General features: G+C 40.9%; 1 protein-coding gene across 5 annotated transcripts in view; it reads right to left on the bottom strand.

Annotated features, from left to right (window-relative positions):
* Positions 1–21634, bottom strand: part of TENM1 (teneurin transmembrane protein 1) — a 947931-nt gene that overhangs the window by 48984 nt on the left and 877313 nt on the right. For all 5 annotated transcript variants that reach the window (XM_089678299.1, XM_089678298.1, XM_089678300.1 and 2 more), the window contains 2 exons: positions 21159–21331; positions 9103–9338 (listed from right to left, as the gene is read on the bottom strand). In XM_089678299.1, coding sequence (XP_089534425.1) covers positions 9103–9338; positions 21159–21331 — 409 coding nt within the window. The remainder of the gene's footprint in view (positions 1–9102; positions 9339–21158; positions 21332–21634) is intronic.

Genomic DNA, 21634 nt, shown 5'->3' with positions numbered 1-21634 from the left:
ATAATTAAATCTCACTATGTATGCCTACAGGAAGCACCGATGAGCCTCAGCCTTGTAGCTACAGAGTTACACAGACTGTTCTTATTGCAGAGACTTAAAAAAGTCAGGCTTACAATGTTAGAATCATTGCATCACATGCTTTTGAAAGAGTCTACTGCTTTATAAGCAGTAAATAATTATTATATCTCAAGTTCAGAAATCTTGAAGTGAATTCATAAAGATGCAAGAGTATTTCATTTCCAAAGGGTCAAAAATAAGGAGACAGAGGATTGCTATTGATAGCATTGATTTATTACTTTTTTTCTTAAGTCATAATTCATAGTCAAATGCCTAGGGAGGGGAATTTATCTAATCTGCCACTTTTGTGTATTGGAAATTTAAGCATTCTAACATTATTATTTAATGCCCTTACTTTCTTGTTTTATAATCCTGCTGAAGTTACAGTTCTACCATTCTTGTTGTAAGCAGTTTAATCAAGCTGACGCTTATGTGTGTTTTGTTCAAATCAGAAATTATGCTGGATATCACCGCACTGCAAATTAGAACTCATTTACCTTCTGGAATAGAGGACAGCTTCGCGAGGCATCAGTGGAACAATTAATTAAACTTAGAGGAACACAAATCTGATATGACCTTATATTCTGAATGTCACAATAATAACACCATACAAGTCCTCAGGTTTTAGTTTAGCACAAAATAAGAAATATACAAATCACATCATAATTCTAACGCAAAATCCTCATCTATCAAACTTTTCTGTACAGTTTGGCATATCTATAAGTCCCTTGACTGTATCACAGGTTCCTATACACATTCTTCATTAATTAAAGACAATTTACTAAAATGGTATTCTATAAGTTGTATTCATAGTTACATTTGTCTGAGCACATAAACATATCAAAACAGACTGATTGCAGCAAGAAAACAGGCAAAAAATACTAATTCAATTCAAATATGCATCAAATTACACAAAAACAAACATAAATACAGATAATATGAATACAATGTGTATTTATATTAAAATAGAACTAAAGCCATAACTTTTGTTTTCATTTTGGATAAAGTAAAGGATGTTTTTTTTTCAATCTGTATCCCATTGGGGACATTTTCCTTCACTTCTTGTCCCAAAGCCATAACAAAGTGAGAGGAAATCCTACCAAAGTGGATGAATCTCTGGTTGTCAATGTGATCAGAAGTAGTGTTCCTATTAGGGATGTCTTAGGCCACCAATGGCTGAATGAAAAAAAGGAGCAAATTCCCCCACCCACACAAGCAAGGTGGATGGAAGAATCCCCCCTCCCAGAACATTGTGGGGTTTATTCACTAAAGCTCACGAGTGCAAAATCAGTCTCACTTCTGCATAGAAACCAATCAATTAGTCTCCAGGTTTTATTGTCAAAGCTTGGTTGAACAAGCTGAGGTTAGAAGCTGATTAGTTTCTATGCAGAAGGGAGCCTGATTTTGCACTTTCCAGCTTTAGTGAATAAACCCCTGCAGGCCTGGACTGGGACAAAAAATAGGCCCAGGCACTTTGGACTTAGCAACCCAAAGCCCGGGGACCGTTTTCTTAGAGCCCGGTGGCGGAATGCCAGGGCACGGTTACAAGAGTGACCTTTGCGACCCTGGTAACTCTGCCACTAGTGTCCGTAGGTTTTTATTTTTATTAAATTTTTCACAATTTTATACTGTCTGATTTGTTTAAATTTTTTGTAGGTGAGGAAAAAAAAAAGAAAGAAAGAGGGAAGAAAGAAGGAAGAAAGGAGGTAAAGACAGAGAGAAAGAGGAAAAGAGAGAGGGAAAGAGGAAAGCATAGAGGGAAAGAGGAAAAGAGAGAGGGAAAGAAAGAAAGAGGGAAAGAGAGAAAGGGAGAAAGAGGGAAAGAAAGAAGGAAGCAGGGAAACAGGAGACAGAGAGAGAGAGAGAGAAAGAAAGAAAGAAAAGAAAAGAAAAGAAAAGAAAAGAAATATGAGACATAGAGAGAGAGAAAGAAGGAGGGAGGAGAGAAGACATGCACTGGAGATGAGGGAGGGGGGCTGCTGGAGGAGATGGAGGGGGCCGCTGGAGGAGATGAGGGAGGAGGCCACTGGAGGAAATGAGGAGGGGAGCCGCTGGAGGAGATGAGGGAGGGGAGCCGCTGGAGGAGATGAGGGAGGGGGCCACTGGAGGATATGAGCAGGGGGCCACTGGAGGAGATGAGGAGGGGGGCCACTGGAGGAGATGAGGGAGTGGGCTGCTGGAGGAGATGAGGAGGGGGCCCACTGGAGGAGATGTGGAGGGGAGTCACTGGAGGAGATGAAGGAGGGGGCCGCTGGAGGAGATGAGGGGGGGGCTAGAGAAGATGAGGGAGTAGGCTGCTGGAGGAGATGAGGCAGGGGGCTGCTGGTGCAGATGAGGGAGGGGGGCCGCTTGAGGAGATGAAAGAGGGGGCCGCTGGAGGAGATGAGGGAGGAGGCCACTGGAGGAAATGAGGGGAGCCACTGGAGGAGATGAGGGAGGGGAGCTGCTGGAGGAGATGAGGGAGGGGCCACTGGAGGAGATGAGCAGGGGGCCACTGGAGGAGATGAGGAGGGGGGCTACTGGAGGAGATGAGGGAGTGGGCTGCTGGAGGAGATGAGGAGAGGGCCCACTGGAAGAGATGTGGAGGGGAGCCGCTGGAGGAGATGAAGGAGGGGGCTAGAGAAGATGAGGGAGTAGGCAGCTGGAGGAGATGAGGGAGGGGGCCAATGGAGCAGATAAGGAGGCCGCTGGAGGAGATGCAGAGGGGGCAGCTGGAGGAGATGAGGGAGGGGGTCGCTGGAGGAGAGGAGGAGCGGGCTGCTGGAGGAGATGAGGAAAGGGGGGGCAGCCATGGGGGAGATGGGGGGCTGCAGGGAGAGCATACAGGAGCTGACCGCATGCAGGAGATGGATAGGAGAGGCAGCTGGGTGGCACATAGAGGAACTGAGTACTGCACGGTCCTCTATGTGCTTCCTGGCCACCTGTCCTAGCCAGGCGGCTGCAGCCCACCGGGCAAATGCCCATTGTGCCCTATGGCCAGTTCGGGCTTGAACCCATGCATTCTGACTGCAGGACTCTCCACTGTCAGAATACACTGATCAGTGGCTGCTGTAGCCATCTATTGACAAAAGATTTCCAATATTCCGTCCGACAGAAGTCGATCTAACAATTGACTTCAGTCGAACAGGAAAGCATGGATCGAAATAAAGTCAGTCCCTGCTGAACAAGTTGAATTTTAATCCATCTATGGCCAGCTTTAAAGGATATGTTCAGCTTTGAAACATGTTACATGTTCCACCCATTTTTAGTGTGAAACATGCAGCATATTCACATAGGCGCCCCCCTCCCTCTGACAGATAGTACAGGGAGAAGTTTCCCTGTACTATCTGTCAGATTTGAAAACAGCGCGGCTGTGCGGGGCTACGCCCACATGGCCGCATCACTCATTCACAGTGTTCTGTGAATGATTGCCTACAAGATAGCGCTATCTTCCCATACTTCTGAGTGATGACATATTTGCACAAATATTGCTCCACATACTAAAATTGTTTCCTGATGTGCACCAACTTTAGGCAGTACTCTGTCCTCTAACTATTTCTCCTCAGAGAACATGTCTGAGTTTAAAGGGTAACTACAGTCAGGTCCATAAATATTGGGACATCAACACAATTCTAACATTTTTGGCTCTATACACCACCACAATGGATTTGAAATGAAACGAACAAGATGAGCTTTAACTGCAGACTGTCAGCTTTAATTTGAGGGTATTTACATCCAAATCAGGTGAACGGTGTAGGAATTACAACAGTTTGCATATGTGCCTCCCACTTATTAAGGAACCAAAAGTAATGGGACAGAATAATAATCATAAATCAAACTTTCACTTTTTAATACTTGGTTGCAAATCCTTTGCAGTCAATTACAGCCTGAAGTGTGGAACGCATAGACATCACCAGACGCTGGGTTTCATCCCTGGTGTTGCTCTGCCAGGCCTCTACTGCAACTGTCTTCAGTTCCTGCTTGTTCTTGGGGCATTTTCCCTTCAGTTTTGTCTTCAGCAAGTGAAATGCATGCTCAATCGGATTCAGGTCAGGTGATTGACTTGGCCATTGCATAACATTCCACTTCTTTCCCTTAAAAAACTCTTTGGTTGCTTTTGCGGTATGCTTTGGGTCATTGTCCATCTGCACTGTGAAGCGGCGTCCAATGAGTTCTGAAGCATTTGGCTGAATATGAGCAGATAATATTCCCGAAACACTTCAGAATTCATCCTGCTGCTTTTGTCAGCAGTCACATCATCAATAAATACAAGAGAACCAGTTCCATTGGCAGCCATACATGCCCACGCCATGACACTACCACCACCATGCTTCACTGATGAGGTGGTAGGCTTAGGATCATGAGCAGTTCCTTTCCTTCTCCATACTCTTCTCTTCCCATCACTCTGGTACAAGTTGATCATGGTCTCATCTGTCCATAGGATGTTGTTCCAGAACTTTGAAGGCTTTTTTAGATGTCGTTTGGCAAACTCTAATCTGGCCTTCCTGTTTTTGAGGCTCACCAATGGGTTACATCTTGTGGTGAACCCTCTGTATTCACTCTGGTGAAGTCTTCTCTTGATTATTGACTTTGACACACATACACCTACCTCCTGGAGAGTGTTCTTGATCTGGCCAACTGTTGTGAAGGGTGTTTTCTTCACCAGGGAAAGAATTCTTCGGTCTTCCACCACAGTTGTTTTCTGTGGTCTTCCGGGTCTTTTGGTGTTGCTGAGCTCACCGGTGCATTCCTTCTTTTTAAGAATGTTCCAAACAGTTGTTTTGGCCACGCCTAATGTTTTTGCTATCTCTCTGATGGGTTTGTTTTGTTTTTTCAGCCTAATGATGGCTTGCTTCACTGATAGTGACAGCTCTTTGGATCTCATCTTGAGAGTTGACAGCAACAGATTCCAAATGCAAATAGCACACTTGAAATGAACTCTGGACCTTTTATCTGCTCATTGTAATTGGGATAATGAGGAAATAACACACACCTGGCCATGGAACGGCTGAGAAGCCAATTGTCCCATTACTTTTGGTCCCTTAATAAGTGGGAGGCACATATGCAAACTGTTGTAATTCCTACACCGTTCACCTGATTTGAATGTAAATACCCTCAAATTAAAGCTGACAGTCTGCAGTTATAGCACATCTTGTTTGTTCATTTCAAATCCATTGTGGTGGTGTATAGAGCCAAAAATGTTAGAATTGTGTCGATGTCCCAATATTTATGGACCTGACTGTATATGTATGGTATAGATGGCTGTCCTTGTTTCTCTTGTATTAAGAAAGGGGAGAAATTTAGATCCACGGTTAGTGGCAAGGTTTACAGGATCAAGAACTAATGCTAAGCATATAATATATTTGATCACCTGTAGAAGTTGTCAACTACAATATGTTGGTAGGACAACTAGGAGACTACGAGATCGCCTCTATGATCATGTTTATGACATACAAAAGAAGCATTCTACCAATGTCGCTAATTTTAACAGTGCTCATGGAGGTGACCTTAGTGCTTTGAGAACACAGGGCATTGAGAGGGTAGACAGGTCTCCTAGGGGTGGAGATGGCTTTAGATTGCTGTGCAAATGTGATGTCTTTTGGATTTTTTTATTTGTGTACATGTATTTCTAATGGTTTGAATTTTGAATGGGATCTTACCCATTTTTATGAATGACTTCCTTGCCCAGCCATGGCCTCACCCCCATCCCTCTCTGTTGTGATTATGTTTTACCGGCTTTCTTTGGTGCTGATCTTTTTTGATTATTTTCTTTGTCTCTGCCCGTTCCATCGGCTTTTATGGTCTTTATTATATCTGGGATGGTGAGGATAGGACAGAGACTTTGTTATTGATCTGAGGCATATCTATTTTTATAATTTATATATCTTATTATTTGGGATAGATCCTATATGCATACATTTATACATGATGTGGTGTTTTCTTCATGGTATGTTGTTTTGTGTTTCTTCTGTCCATACATTCTTTACAGGTTGATTTTCATTTTTATCATCTCCATTTTGCAACGCGAGAATTCTTGCACATATCCTTTGGGTTGGTACATTGGATTTTATGTGTTGTACTGGGGATGTTAAAATTGTTGCTAGTGGCAGAATTGTCTTTACTTTTAAATCGGTTTGGTGTAGCAGGAGGTGGACCCAGTGTTGATTATGAGAAACAGCTGTTGTTGGTGCTTAAAGCCAACACTTTGTACATGGGTCCACTGGGTAATAAATAAGCGCTGCCTTTAGTGTGAAACACGTTTACCTGCAAGTCCCCCACTGTATTTCCACTGTCTGTATTAGTTTTATCTTGGTTCAATAAAGTGGATTGTTTGGAGTGCAGCCGATCGGACGTCCTTTGTTCTTGACTGCGGACTTGTAGTTTTCAATGAACTAGCACGGCACTGTGGAGCGCTGTGGTATTTCATTGAAGCTTCCTGTCAGAATATCTGCTTGGCTGTACATCTCGTACGACAAGCAGATATTCTGACAGGTCTGCAGGAGACCTGCATGGCATCAGCAATCTACTGATCGTCAGTGCAACTCTTTACAGGCTCCTTTGGACAAAAATAATAAATACAGATTTTTTAACCTGCAAAAAAATGTGCATTTATTATGTTTGTCCAAAAGGTAAACTTGTCTTTTACCCTAGGTTCACACCTAAGTGTTTTCTGTAGCGTTATGCAGAAAGGCAGCACAGTCCATTTAACGCGATTTCCTATGAGACATGTTCACACCTGTGCTTTTTCAGCTGGTGCGTTTTTTGGAAAGGGACAGGGACTTTTTTGAACGCAAAAAGTTGAGTTTTTGGTTCTATAGAGTACAATGTAAATGCTGCAGAAAAGCAAGTATTGCGTGTTTGCTGCATTTGTACTGCATTTTTTATGCGTTTTAAATCTGCCTAGCAACAAAATAATTTTTATTTAAAAAAGCAAAATGCATCAAAAATGTGGCAAAAACGCAAAGCAAAATGCAATGCAGAAACAACTCAAACGCAACCTGCATAGGCGTGAACCTAGCCTTAAGGATTTAAGAATGTTCACAAAGTAGTGTGTCAATTCACTTCAATTAATCAAGCATGTGAAAACAAAATGCCTGTTTAGTCCTCATGCACACTGGACATTTTTACAGCTGTTTTTGGCTTTTGACATTTTTTTCTAAGCCAGTAAACCCAGCAACATGTTATCCTATGTGTCCATACACATATAGACTGTAATCAATGTTTTTTGGCAGGGGCGTTTTTTGGCTGGAAAAAAAAACATAGGACTAGTGGGTTTCTAGAGAAGTTTTTTAGCTGTAAAAATGCTCTAACACTGAAAAATGCGGTAAAACGTGGTAGATCGCGGCAAAACAGTGTTTTTGGGTCTTTTTCCTTTACCCAAAAATTTTTTTTCGGGGGGATAGAAAAAAACGCTAAAATACGCAGCTAAACGCTAATGCAAAAATGCTAAAAAACGTGACTTTACACAGCTAATGTTACCAGCGTTATTAAAATGGCCTTACTTATATCAACAAAGGGGGAGGGGGGGGTGAAAAAAGAATTGTCAAGAAAAAAGTGGTTACACTATGGACAGAAAATGATACCCAAAGATTTATCAAAAAAGTATGCTTTATTGCAACTTTTGCACATATTTAGACATTTAGGTAAATACCACAAGATGAGACAATACCAAAAAAACTAACCTGTGCTGTATATATATAAGACCTTGTGTCGTTGGCTTTACAGCACAATCATATACATGGCCGGTCATGACGTCCTTCTTTTATAATTTTTTTGTTTTAGGTTAGTTTTTTTGGTATTGTCTCATCTTGTGGTGATGGCTAACTGTGGTATTTACCTAAATGCCTAACTATGTGCAAAATTTGCAATAAAGCACAAGTTTTTGATAAATCTTTGGGTATCGCTTTCTGTCCATAATGTAACCACTTTTTTCTTGTGAATTCTTTTTTCACACCCCCCCCCCCCTTTTTTGTTACTTGGCAGATAAAATACGTTCAGCGATATAGATAAATATATATGGCCTCATGCTCCCTTGTTATTTTAGCCTTACTTATATCCCCTGCATATGATTAAGTAATTGAAGTGAATGCTCACACAAGTTTTCTGCACATCAGCTCTGTCATATTGTATAGATACCCTGATACGTGTTCTAGTCTTCTATCTTATCCTTGCAAGACACCAACAAGGACCCTGTAGACTGGCAAAAGTGAAAAATACCTTTTATTTTGTACTATTTATAAAGAACAATCTGAACAGGAATTTTCCTGCCCTTCAAATTTGGTTTCTGAAGGTTATCAATTGCAGTTGGCCGAAGACATTGGAATAACTTGGTCTTTACGTTAACATATCTACTTGTATGTGACACATATTTCATGTTTCAATATTTTCTGTCATGTCTGCAGAGTATGCTGTTAATGTAGAGCTAGCTTTTAATGCCTATCTTGTGATTATTTCTTTATTTTCACAGTGATAAACACAGGTTCTGGTAGAATATTCTCAATAATGACATTCATAAGGTGTAAACATATGTGCACTATACAGTATACTGTATTTCCACACATCTTGTTTGACACTGGTAAGGTGCTGTTGATCAGCCATACTTGTGTAGATTATTCTGTATATAAATTCTCCCTCTAGTGGTTATTAGAAGTGCTGCACCAGTTTTAAATGTTGCTGGTGACTAGTTCTTCACTAAAAAGATACTGGAAATCCATCGATAAGTAAGAAACACATTTCATTCTTCACAGGATAAAATCCCCCTAGGAAATCCATCTCTTTTAGATGAATAATAGCTTTACAATTCACAGTATGAAAAGATTTATCATGATATGCTTCTTAGTGATACAGCCAAGCACAAGGCATATACAAAGAAATATTAAATTAAACACTGAACAGATGTTTACTGTTTTCCTTTAAATCCTTTATGTCAGTTCACAGCATATTGTAGATCCTCTGGATGATTTCTGCTCTGCAGTTACAGGACATGAAAGAAATTGGTTCTTCCCACACAGTATGACCATAGAAGAAGCATTAGGAAAGTGTAATATGACAGTGAAAAAGTCTTACCCTTAAGCGTCTTTCGAAAGAGGAGATATTGCCTTTGTTCTGCTCCTTGCGTTGTCGCCACTCAATAAGATTTGGGCTGTGCTCGCCAGGTAGTGAGATATTACATTTACCCAATGTTGGACTGACCACCCCTGCTAATATATGGGGTTCTGCATTCAGACTGATTTCCATTCCACTGGCAAAGGTCACCCGCAGAGAGCCATCAGGATTCACACGATAAGTGTTAACAGTGTTTTCTGCCAATAGATCAAAGGTTACCATCAGCTACTTAGTATACAGCAAATCATTTTTCTGTTTGGAAAGCTTATTTATGCTTCCACAACATAGGTCATGTTGTAAAATTTGTCCTGCTTTGATGTGCCAGGAAACATACATGATTATAGATTTATAGACAATTAATACAAGCACAATAGGAGCATTCAGTGGTGTCTCGTGATCATTGAACTCTCAATAATGTTTCCAGTCTGCATGAATAACATGTAATATACAGCAACATCATCACTTTTCCCCAAAAGTTTTACCGTTTATCATTAAAAATGGGTCCTTGGTCTCTAGTCAGGGACAGCATCACTAATACCGTGCAACCAGGACTCACACCTTCGTCCTGCCCTGGGTCCAATGCTGTAGCACCATTTTTTTTGTGTTTCTTGCATTTTGCAGCACAGACCTCTGATACGGTAGCTGCAGCTCGGGGCCATGGAAGACTCCTCTTCAGCTATGACGCGTCATGTGACACAATCGAAGAGAACCCGGGGAGGAAGGACATACCCAGCTCATTGCTATGCTGTATCCAATTTGTGTGTGTGTGTATGTGTGTGTGTGTGTGTGGGGGGGGGGTAGCGGGCAGAGGAGGGTGATTGTTCTGTTGTGTATTGTGGGGAGGAACTTTGTGCTGGGGGAGGGGTGATTCCATTGTTGAAGAGAGAGGGGGGTCTGGTCAGGAGGAGATTTTTTTTGAGGATGGGGGGTTTTGCAGGTGGGGCCATTCTGTTGTGGGGGAAGACATCTTGCGAGGAGGAACTTTTTGCCATGGGAGAGGTACTTCTGCTGTCAGGGGGTTAGGGGTAAGAGGGAGAGGTTTTTGCTGGGGGATAAATTATTGCAAGTGTTATGGAACTGCAGTTCTACCTTAAGCACACCTTGCCTCGGCACCAGCTTTTTTCAACCAGGGTGCCTAGAGGTTTCTTCGGGGGTGCCTTGGCAAAGTGCCTAAAAATTGCCCAAAAATTGTATACAAGCCAGAAGGTGGAACAAGCCAGTTTTTTAGTTACACAAAGCCACTGGTTTTCATTGTGCCCCATTACAACCTTCTAGCCACCGGCATCCTAACAACCAATGACATCATCAGTTGATAAGGAGGACGTTGGTTGTCACATTAGCTGAGTGATGGAGAAAAACTTAGGGAGAAGAGAAATATCGGAATACTAGTCAGCAGCAGTGTGCAAACGTGTATTTGATTTGGAAGAATAAATCACCTCTAACATTGGGTGTCCTACGTGCGTGGATGTTGATGCGTTATGTACAACTATTAGAATAGTTTTTTTACATTTTAAAAAGGAGTGCCTTGAGACTGTCCATAATTGTAGAGGATGCCTTTAGATTGTCTATAATTTTAAAAGGGTGCCTTGACTGAAAAAAGGTTGAGAAACACTTCTCTGCACTCTGTGATCTGGAAGTACATCTTTTAGGGGGGTGCCACCTACAGAATAACATACAGGGTTCAGAGGTCAGGAGTATGTAAAGACTCCTTACTGTCGTACCTGTAATACTCTATACACTCTGTGGTATGGTAAACATACCTTATTGTTGTGCTCCTGACCTTTCACCACATACAGTATACTATGCTGTACAATGTACATTACATATCTCTGACCTTTGCACTCTCTTTGCTATTTTGTAATTGCATACTCCTGACCAAAGTTTCAATTATCTCAACAGTTGTTTGCTTCGTAGTCCCTGAGTTTTTTTTAATGAGGTTCATCTAATGGCAGGCTCAGACAAAGTGTGCTCTGTATGGAAAAAGCTTATGTAATGGAAGAGTTTTATTTTTTAAATGTTTGTGCTGAGGTTTATATGTGTCCCTGAGACACTTGCTTGTGGCACAGAAATTAAAGAATAAGTTTACTTTAAAAAAACAATAATAAATGTCCATTTTTTGCAGGTTAAAAAAAAGTGCATTTATTTATTTGATTGTTTATTTTGAGCCTGGAAAGCATTGCACCAGCGATCAGCAGATCACTGGTGCCCTACAGGTCTCCTACAGACTGTCAGTGTATCTGCGTGCTCATAACTTGTATGGCCAGATCGTTTTACACTGACAGGAAGACGCAATGCACTGCCACAGTACTTCTCCTCTTCGTTGTCACCAGAACATGATTATTCACTGGAAAAATGTATTCTCATGTCCTGTTCTGGTGAGAACTGTACCATTTTTTATTTCCCTTGACTTTGTGTCTTTCTGACAATGGCCACCAGGACACATAGAAGGGTGAATATACCCAGCAAGAACACAGATGGTAATAACACTTTTGCATTCTCCAAAAGTTTTTTTTTTAAGACTTAGCTACACATACACTGTAAAAAAATGTTTGTAGGTGTGAGGACTGTGACATATGTGTACTTATTTATGTGTTCTATATATAACTTTGTCCCCTTAAGCCACTCCCACTGCTAATACAATGTGGCCACCCCCACTGTTCACTGTGGCAAGCTACATGTGCTGCATTAAACTTCTCCCCACAATGCCCCAAGTCTTCCACAAACCTAGGTACAACCTTGGCTCTAGTTGACTCTGCCTAGTAACCTGTCTGCTCTAGACAAGAAGAAATATTTCTTCAACATCCCTGCAATATATAAGAATGCTGTATTGTAACTTTGTAGCAAATCACAAGGTAAGAAGATGTATCATGGGCTGATCTGTGATAGACATTCAGGAACACAGCCAAGAATGGCAGAGGCTCCAGGATTTACATAAATGTACAATCTCTGAGCCGGCACGAGATGTAATATACACTGCTCAAAGAATTAAAGGAACGCTTTGAAAACAAATCAGATCTCAACGAGGAAAAATATCATGCTGGATATCTATACTGATATGGGCTGGGTAATGTGTTAGGAACATAAGGATGCCCCATCGTTTCATGGAAATGAAAATTATCAAAGACACCCCGAAAATCAAAGTGAAAAAATTATGCAGCAGGCTAGTCCATTTTGCTGAAATGTCATTGCAGCAACTCAAAATGGTACTCAGTATCTCCTCCATGCTCTTGAGACTTGCGGGAGACACAACAAACCTTCTGGCAAAGGCACGTATTGATGTGCCATCCAGGAGAATTTGGACTGCCTGTGCAGCTTCTGTAAGGTCCACGTATTGCCTCATGCTACTAGTAGTGACACTGACCCTAGCCAACTGCAAAACTAAGGAAAAACAGTTAGAAAAAATGAGTAGGGAACAAAATGTCAGTGGCCTCCACCTGTAAAACCATTACTGTTTTGGGAGTTGTCTCATTATTGCCCATCTAGTGCACCTGTTGTTAATTTCATTAACACCAAAGCAGCTGAAACTGATTAACAACCCCCTCTGCTACTTAACTAACCAGATCAATACCCGAGGAGTTTAATTGACTTGATGCTATACTCTGGTTAAAAATTGTTCCTTTAATTTTTTTGAGCAGTGTATGTCCATTTAAAGGGGATACAAGTCTATTTAGACCCTGCATATTTTTGTAAGGTCATGGTTCCCAGCTGAGAGCAGAACTGGTGAAGGTGACTGGAAGAAAGGTTATAAGCACTTTTTGGGTGAAAAGGAGCACAACGAATAATTTTGAATAAAGACTTTGATTTCAAATTGCAATATTTATTTGTGTTTAGTTTCATATTGCAATCAGATATACACTATATTGCCAAAAGTATTGGGACACCTGCCTTTACACACACATGAACTTTAATGGCTTCCCAGTCTTAGTCCATAGGGTTGAATATTGAGTTGGCCCACCCTTTGCAGCTATAACAGCTTCAACTCTTCTGGGAAGGCTGTCCACAAGGTTTAGGAGTGTATCTATGGGAATGTTTGACCATTCTTCCAGAAGTGCATTTGTGAGGTTAGGCACTGATGTCAAACAAAAAGGCCTGGCTCACAGTCTCTGCTCTAATTCATCCCAAAGGTGTTCTGTCGGTTTGAGTTCAGGACTCTGTGCAGGCCAGTCAAGTACCTCCATCCCAAACTTGCTCATCCATGTCTCTATGGACATTGCTTTGTGCACTGGTGTGCAGTCATGTTGTAACAGGAAGAGGCCATCCCCAAACTGTTCCCACAAAGTTGGGAACATTAAATTATCCAAAATGTCTTGGTACGCTGATGCCTCAAGAATTCCCTTCACTGGAACAAATGGGTGAAGCCCAACTCCTGGAAAATAACCCCATACCAAAATCCCCCCTCCACCAAACTTTACATTTGGCACAATGCAGTCAGGTCCGTTCTCCTGGCAACTGCCAAACCCAGACACGTCCATTGGATTGCCAATAGAGAACATGTCTCCACTGCTCTAAAGGTGGTGTGCTTTATACCACTACATCCGACACTTTGCATTGCACTTAGTGATGTAAGGCAAGGCTTTGATGCAGCTGCTTGGCCGTGGAAACCCATTCCATGAAGCTCTCTACACACTGTTGTTGTACTAATCTGAAGTGCACATGAAGTTTGGAGGTCTATAGCTATTGACTCTGCAGACATTTGGTGACTTCTGCACACTGTGTGCTTCAGCATGCACTGACCCCGTTCTGTCATTTTACGTGGCCTACCACTTAGTTGCTGAGTTGCTGTTGTTCCCAGTTGCTTCCACTTTGTTATAATACCACTAGCAGTTGACCGTAGAAAATTTAGTAGCAAGGATATTTCACGGATGGACTTACTGTACAGGTGGCAACCTATCACGGTATCATGCTTGAACTCACTGAAATCCTGAGAGCGATCCATTCTTTCACAAATGTTTGTAGAAGCAGTCTTCATGCCTAAGTGCTTGATTTTATATACCTGTGGACATGGAGGTGATTGGAACACCTGAATTCAATGATTTGGAGGGGTGTCCCAATACTTTTGGCAGTTTAGTGTATGTTTATTTGGTGCAGTACAACATTGTTATAAGCATTGTTTATGTTCTTTTGATGCAGTAATACATTGTTATAAGCATGGTCTAATAAGCCCTACATGAAAATAGAAAAACAAAAAGGGCGCACCAACCTAGTTCATTATCGTTTAAAATATTTATTGAAAAAACAAGGTAAGTGTTATACTCACAATGAACATAAAACACAGGCATATCACACCGAACAAGATAATATATCCAAGCAGCATCTGAGTCCATACGATGGAACCCTGGATGACCAACTGTCTAACATGTTTCGAGGACACAACCTCTTCCTCAGAGCCCTCATCAGGGCTCTGAGGAAGAGGTTGTGGCTTTGAAACGCATTAGGGCTCTGAGGAAGAGGTTGTGGCCTCAATAAGGGGTTAGCCAGTTGGTCATCCAGGGTTCCATCGTATGGACTCAGATGCTGCTTGGATATATTATCTTGTTTGGTGTGATATGCCTGTGTTTTTATGTTCATTGTGAGTATAATACTTACCTTGTTTTTTCACTAAATATTTTAAACGATAATGCATGAGGTTGGTACGCCCTTTTTGTTTTTCTATTTGCATTCAGTGAAGTTGGACCTCCCCGGTCTGTTGAGGGCAGCAAGCAGTGTATGTTTCAGAACATCCTTACTGGTTCCACCGAGTCCATTCCCAGCGTAGGAGAAAAGTGTTGTGTTGTGTTGGATTTTCTAATAAGCACAACACCTTTTTTAAATATTGTATTGTACGCCTGTATAGGAGTGTGGATTGGTGGGAGCAGCTAGTAAATGTTTTATAGGAGTGTTTTCTATCAATTATAGCAGCTCACAAGGTTCACATACACCAATGCACTTCTCGCATTGTTACACTGTCTACATTACTAAAACAAATAAGAATAGTATAAAAGAAAATGAAGCTCTCAGAAATTGAAAGAATTTCCACAGAAAATGCAAAGTAATATTTAAATCTGACCTAAAGGAGCCATTGTTAGGATTCTTGATGCATGATATATTTGTATTGGATTGAAGTTCTCAGGTAAAACATCTCAAATTGCTGATACCTGGTGTGTTACCAGCTGACCTAAACTTTAAGGCTGATGTTTTAAAGGAGTAGAGAATGTTTACCAGTCAAAAAAAACAAAAACAAAAAAAACAAACATTAAATATCTAATTGTGACCAAAGAAATAAAAAAAAATACTTTGCACACAATTGGATAGCTGAAGTGGACAAAGATTTACTAAAAATCCTGAAGTCACTCTGGTAAGTGATAAATTCTCTACTTTCACATGGGCTGGGTCACTTTTTCTCAGCTGGGGATCTGTCCGCTGATTTCCTGCTTAGCTGTGTGGAGCTGCTGGATGACAGGTCTGTGTCCTCTTCGTTTATGCAGAGCGGACACAGACACAGCTCACTCTGCTCTATGGGCAGTTGGATGTGTAGTGCTACCGCCTTGAGAGCTGCTGGTTTTGGGTACTCCTTATCCCTACACAGCCAGGTAACACACATTTTCTAACTTCCATTCAGAGTCAGTAACCAGTCCATGGGTTTGTTTTTTTGTTGTTTTATTTGGGGTAAACAACTTGGATAGGGTTTAGGGGTATATGGGATGCCCAACTTGACTTGAAACTTCCTAAATTCTGTACAAAAAGGATGGATCCTGGACTTTCTACTTCCTCTGGAGTGGCATAAGTCTCTTGACAGAAACACAGTTTCTGTAAAGAGCACTTGGTCCCCTCTCTATATGAACCTCTTCAGACCCCAGCTAGAAACTGCCTATCTACCTGGCTGTCTGAAGAGTATCCCAGAGCAAGAGATTATAGAACAGACTTGTACCACTGTCCCAGGGATAACTGGTTGGGTATAGCACTTTGCAGGCCTCTCTCCTTTAAGCCCTGGGAGTGAAGAAGAGTACTCGCACTGTCCTTGTGCCCTGTAGCTTTGGGTAAACTGTTTTTTTCCCAGCTTGCAGGCTTTCCTCCCTCAGTGGACTGTAGGGCAGTGGAGCTCCCTCTGTCAACCCCCTTCTCCCATTCTTCCAACCTCCAGCCTAGAGGCAGAACCCCCCCTTGTTCGGTGTCCCCTCCCAGGCTACACAGCAGCACACCTCAGCACTTCATCTTCCACCCGACTCCCTTGCAGGCCAGGCTCTCTCATATTTATGGACTGATTAGGCCATCTTGCCAGGCTTCCTGCCTGGGGATTGGCCAGATTCCTATAAATATGCAGATCAGTATCTTCTAGCCTTCACCCACTCCAAACTTCTAGAACCACGGGGAGGTACCAGAGGTACCAGAGTCCTGACTTGTAGAGCCCTCCATCCTAATCTAAAGTAAACTCACTGACTCACATCCAGGCTTCTAACAAGCCTCTAACTACACTACCAACTATGTACACAAGATTTTTCACATATTCTTAGCGAGCAGTAAAAAAGCTTAAAATCAAAAGCCTTCTCTGATATCTCCACCTGCATTATTGTAATTAATTCTTCAAAATTCTCAAAAATCACAACAAAGATTCTATAGTAAGGTTTCAGCTGGTTTCTAACAGTGTACAATCGCTTGGTGTATGTTTACATTAGAGGGCTGTCAGGCTGCCAAGATTCTGCTTTTCATAGAAAATAGATTTTTGTCCCTCTGTGCAAAATTCTGTTGTGAACTTTGAAAGGTGAATGTATCCACAATTCTTATAGCTACAGAGGTGAATTAAAGCTTGTACCAAAGTGCTTTCACTGTGTTTAATTTATTTAAATATAGAGAGGTGATAATGTGCTAGTCTGTTTTTATCATGTCACTCATCTGTAAACATCTAAGTTATTATATTTAAATACACATATCTTAGTTTAAGTGCCTGCTTTAAGTATCATGTTGAAAGAATTACCCCATAAAAGCAGAGTAATAATTAAATCTGACCTAAAGGAATCACAATTACAGTTCTTGATGAGTAATTCAGTAGCACCCTTTGAATGAAACAAGACAGGTAGCTAGTCTAATACACTACATTCCAATGATGTCTGTACCTCAATGCTCAGCTTTGTTCAAGATTAACAACTGACATCCCTACCCTGCATGTCATTGTATGTACAAGTGAGAACATGACAGCTACATTGAGGACAATTAAATCTTATGTGTTTATACTTAGCAGAAGAGCATGAAAGGATTATTTCCTTCAGTACTGTAATACTCACTGACATATTTACATGTTAAAACATTGTGTGTTAATGAGGATGGATAAAAAGGTTTGCAGTTTAAACCTCTCACTTCTGCTTGCAGGCTCTAATTGTTAGATGAACTATGAGCACCAAATGTCAGTATGAATGAACATACAAAAAACAGCATGCAATAACATTTCTAATATTATATATATAACAAGGGTGAACATAGTCCAACTTTTAATCAGCGTCTCTGTATTTTAAACACCCAGTAGTGCCGAAATCTTCTTAATGAATATTTTTCCTCCACAAGTGATAAACCATAATGGATGGTTAGAGGTGCACACATGGTGGAGTGATTTTTGCACGTATTAGCACTATCTTTTAAGTGTGTTTTGGTGTGTTGGATATCATGCATTGTAGATAATGCGCTATATGCGATTTATATATTTTTTCGAGGGTATTAAGTGGAGAAAGAGGATTTTTAGCACTTGTGGAGGAAGAATATTAATCAAGAAGATATCGGCACTACTCGGTGTTTAAAATACAGAGATGCTGATTAAAAGTTGGACTGTGCATTTTGGACTTTCGGGGGAGAAAGTATATATTTTGGCGTCAGGGTTTTTTATTTATTCTTGTGTTAGTACATAGTATCACACTGGTACATTTATTTATATAAAGCGGAGTTCCACTCACCCTGTCAAAAAATAAAAGTCAGCAGCTACAAAAATTGTAGCTGCTGGCTTTTAAAAAACAGACACTTACCAGTCCCTCGTGGTGTCCCCCGCAGCCCGTTTCACCAGTCGTCCTGTATTCCAGGAGGCCGGCATCTTCAGTGTGGGCACCCGGCTGTGACAGCTTGCGGTTTCACAGCCGGGTACCCACTGCACCTGCACGAGTAGCGCTGCGCTTCATGAATGGTCCTGTAGTCTTCTGGGACCTGTCATGTGTCCCAAAAGACTACAGGGAGGGAGGGAGGGGGGACACCTTCCGCTTCTTATCGTTTAGGCGATCAGACCAGAAGTGGGCGTTGGTACCTGTCAAAATCGGGTACCTGCTCCCCCCTGCCCCCCAAAGGTGCCAATCCTTAATGGGGAGTGGGGGAGCAGTCCTTAAAGTGGAACTTCCCCTTTTGGGTGGAACTCCACTTTAAGGGTGAACATAGACTGCAAAGCATGCACAGTAAGGAAATGCTCTCTTTTAACCATCATATAGATTTGATAATATGTTAAAGCCTCACAAGCTCATTGCTGCTTGCATGCTAGGCATTATATGACACAATTATCACTATAATACACAGTATAAATGGTACTACACAGGTACCTTGTAGCCCAGGTCAGTGTAAACAGTGCTGTGTTTAGTTGGCTTGTCTGTGCTGTAATTTCAGACAGGAGTGAGAAACAGGACGTTATCAACTTCACATACTTTTTGATTTCTTCAGGGACCCCTTCTGGGACAATAAATTATAATTTTTTGCTGTAATGAACTCAATGTAATCATGCCAGCAATCCCTGCATAAGTTTACAATTGCCTTGCCCATCCAGCCTATTTATATGCATTCTTGATGGCTTTGATGTTTTAGTCCTCATCTGAAGACATTTAATCTTTACACTGATCCCAATCCTCATCTGGAGACATTAATCTATACAGTTAAACTCATGCAAAGGCTGCCTTCTTCTAGCAGTTTGTGATTTCTAGTGATGTCATGAGTGCACTGCTGCACAAAAGTCATCATCTATGGCCATTAACGGTGAAGACATTGATGCAAAGTGGTACTTGAAGCACATATTTCCTTGCTCTACAATTACAGTACAGGCTTGGAAAAATGGAATACTGACAGAGAAATGTTCAAGCTGGCCTGGGCCTATGATCGCAGCTTTAAAAGCCCAGAGGTATTGTAATAGGTTGAAATAGAATAAAAATATGGTTAGTATCCCCAGAATCATTAAAATGACTAATGTGTTATCTTTAATGTCCAATTCCTCTTTTATTTCTATGGACCCCTTACAGGATCTGTTTGCCTACAAAGATAGCTGTTTTATATACATCTAGCAGTTCAAAATGTCTCCCATGATATTTGGTGGTGAAATCTCCCCTGGCTTATTTTCATCAACTTGCCAAGCTATTATGAGGGCTTTTTTGTGCAGCAACAGCAGTGGAAAGATTGGTAGTTAGCATCTCTTGTGGAGGGTTCATCCTGCTTCCCCAAGTGATGTAAAAAATCAGTTTTACCAGCATCCACCTACAGCTAAACTATACATTACAAGTGATTTTTTACAACTGTGATTAGATAGCATGTTTGCATTAAAGAGCTACTAAAGCTTAGTACACATGATCAGAAAGTCGTACAAAAAATACAGCTTTTGTAGTGATCGAACGATAATCTGCTTGTTAGTACACAGATTTTGTCTGAAATTATTTGAAGGGACAAGCACGAAAAGTTTTCTTATATGATACCAGATCATACAATTTTCGTATAATCAGTACAGTTTTCATCCAAAAATAGAAATACTGTACATTACATTACTTTTGAATTTTTATTCATCCAAGAATTTTCATAACTTTAGTAATCTCTTCAGTTTCGATATGAGACTAACATGCAAAAAAAGGCTGATAAATTAATCTGATATTCTCATTGTGTGTATGGGGTTTAAGAGAGACTAAGCTACATTTAGAAGCGCAATCTGGCTAGTAATGACTGAATCTAGAATTTATTGCATATCTATAGACACTGTGAAACACCCGCGGCCAAGAAGCCTTATGCTGGGTACACACAAGATTTTTTCTTTCGACCCAGAGGGCTGAATAAAAAAAACGTACAGATCTCCCCACTAACACACCCCATGATAGTGCGGCGATCTCCCCACTAAGCTACTGCACTTTGACAAGGGGACCACCCCCCCACCAGGACACACTGATCAGTGCTGGCAGCCATTGGCTTCTGTCGGATGAGGAGCTGTACACAAAGTCATCTGGTTCCTGCTGAACTGACCATTTTCAGCCCATGTGTACCCAGATTTAAGTCTGACACACACTATAAGGTTTTTTTTTTTTTGACCCAGCAGGATGATAAAAAAACACCTGACACATTGCTTTACTAACACAAGCAATGTTAGTGCAGGGGACCCCCCCACCCCTCCAGGACACACTGATCAGCACTCACAGCCTTAGTTGCCAGCATTGATTGGAAGCTGATTTTCCAGCATGCCCATTAGAAGCCGGTCTTATGACTGGTTAGTGTCGGTTAGACATGGAGCTGTACAGGCAGGCTGAAAGTTTACCAGGTCCTGCCGAACTGACTGTTTTCAGCTGATTTTTGGCCTGTGTATACCCAGCATTAGAGAGAATTAACTGATATGGTAATGGATATTTCCAAACAGTCAGTATTGTTCCCTGGAGATTAGGCTAATGCCAACTGTCTCTGTCATTTATTTCTAAATGCTTGTGCATGTATATAAAAAGACATCCTGTAACACATTTTGTAGTCACCATCTCATATCCATGGCAAAGCTAAGGCTGTTTTTACTTATTGCTTCAGAATGTTGTCTATGTAAATTAAATCCTCAAGCACTTTATAAATTAACAACAGTTAGAATAATGAGAAAGTTAGTGTTAATCACAATCAGCCCAAACACCTTGCATCTAATCTATAAATATCAATGTGAATGACACTGGAAAGGCATATTATGCAGTGACTATACAGGCACTAGGTAAATAAACATGACCTTTGCTAGGAATAATGATAGCTTTTTTTCTTGTTAACATTGACCTGTTTTGTCATATCGCCCACACTACCTTGTTTTAATGCGTAGACAATGCTTGTTGCAGATATATTGGTGGTGGTGATAACATTTTCTTTGTTTGAAGTGTCTAGCTCAACTCGAGTGGATTTTTCCATATCACTGTAAAAACTGCTGACTTCTCCGGTTGGAAAGGTTGCATTTGTCAAATGTCCTTCAGGGTCATACCTTAAAATAGTACAAGAAAATACACACATGAGTTTAGCTTTCAAAAAAGGCTAAAGGTTCCATTTTTCCACAGGTATACAGTAAATGCATTTTTTTTCTTTTAAATAACACCAAGTCATAATTTGCTAAAAAAAATCTATTACATATCCACACAGATGTTGTATGCATTGTATTCCATCGACATATCATGCAGCTAGTCTTCCACTTTTCCAATAAAATATAGAATAAGATAGAATATACACTATTGATTTATGATTTATAAATGTCATAACAGCTGTACCAGAGTACTGAACTGTGTTAATC

The sequence above is a fragment of the Staurois parvus genome, unplaced genomic scaffold (genome assembly GCF_062004578.1).
Source record: "Staurois parvus isolate SC_StPar_1 unplaced genomic scaffold, SC_StPar_1.0 ptg000202l, whole genome shotgun sequence".
NCBI lineage: Eukaryota > Metazoa > Chordata > Amphibia > Anura > Ranidae > Staurois > Staurois parvus.
This window is presented reverse-complemented; position numbering and strand designations above follow the sequence as displayed.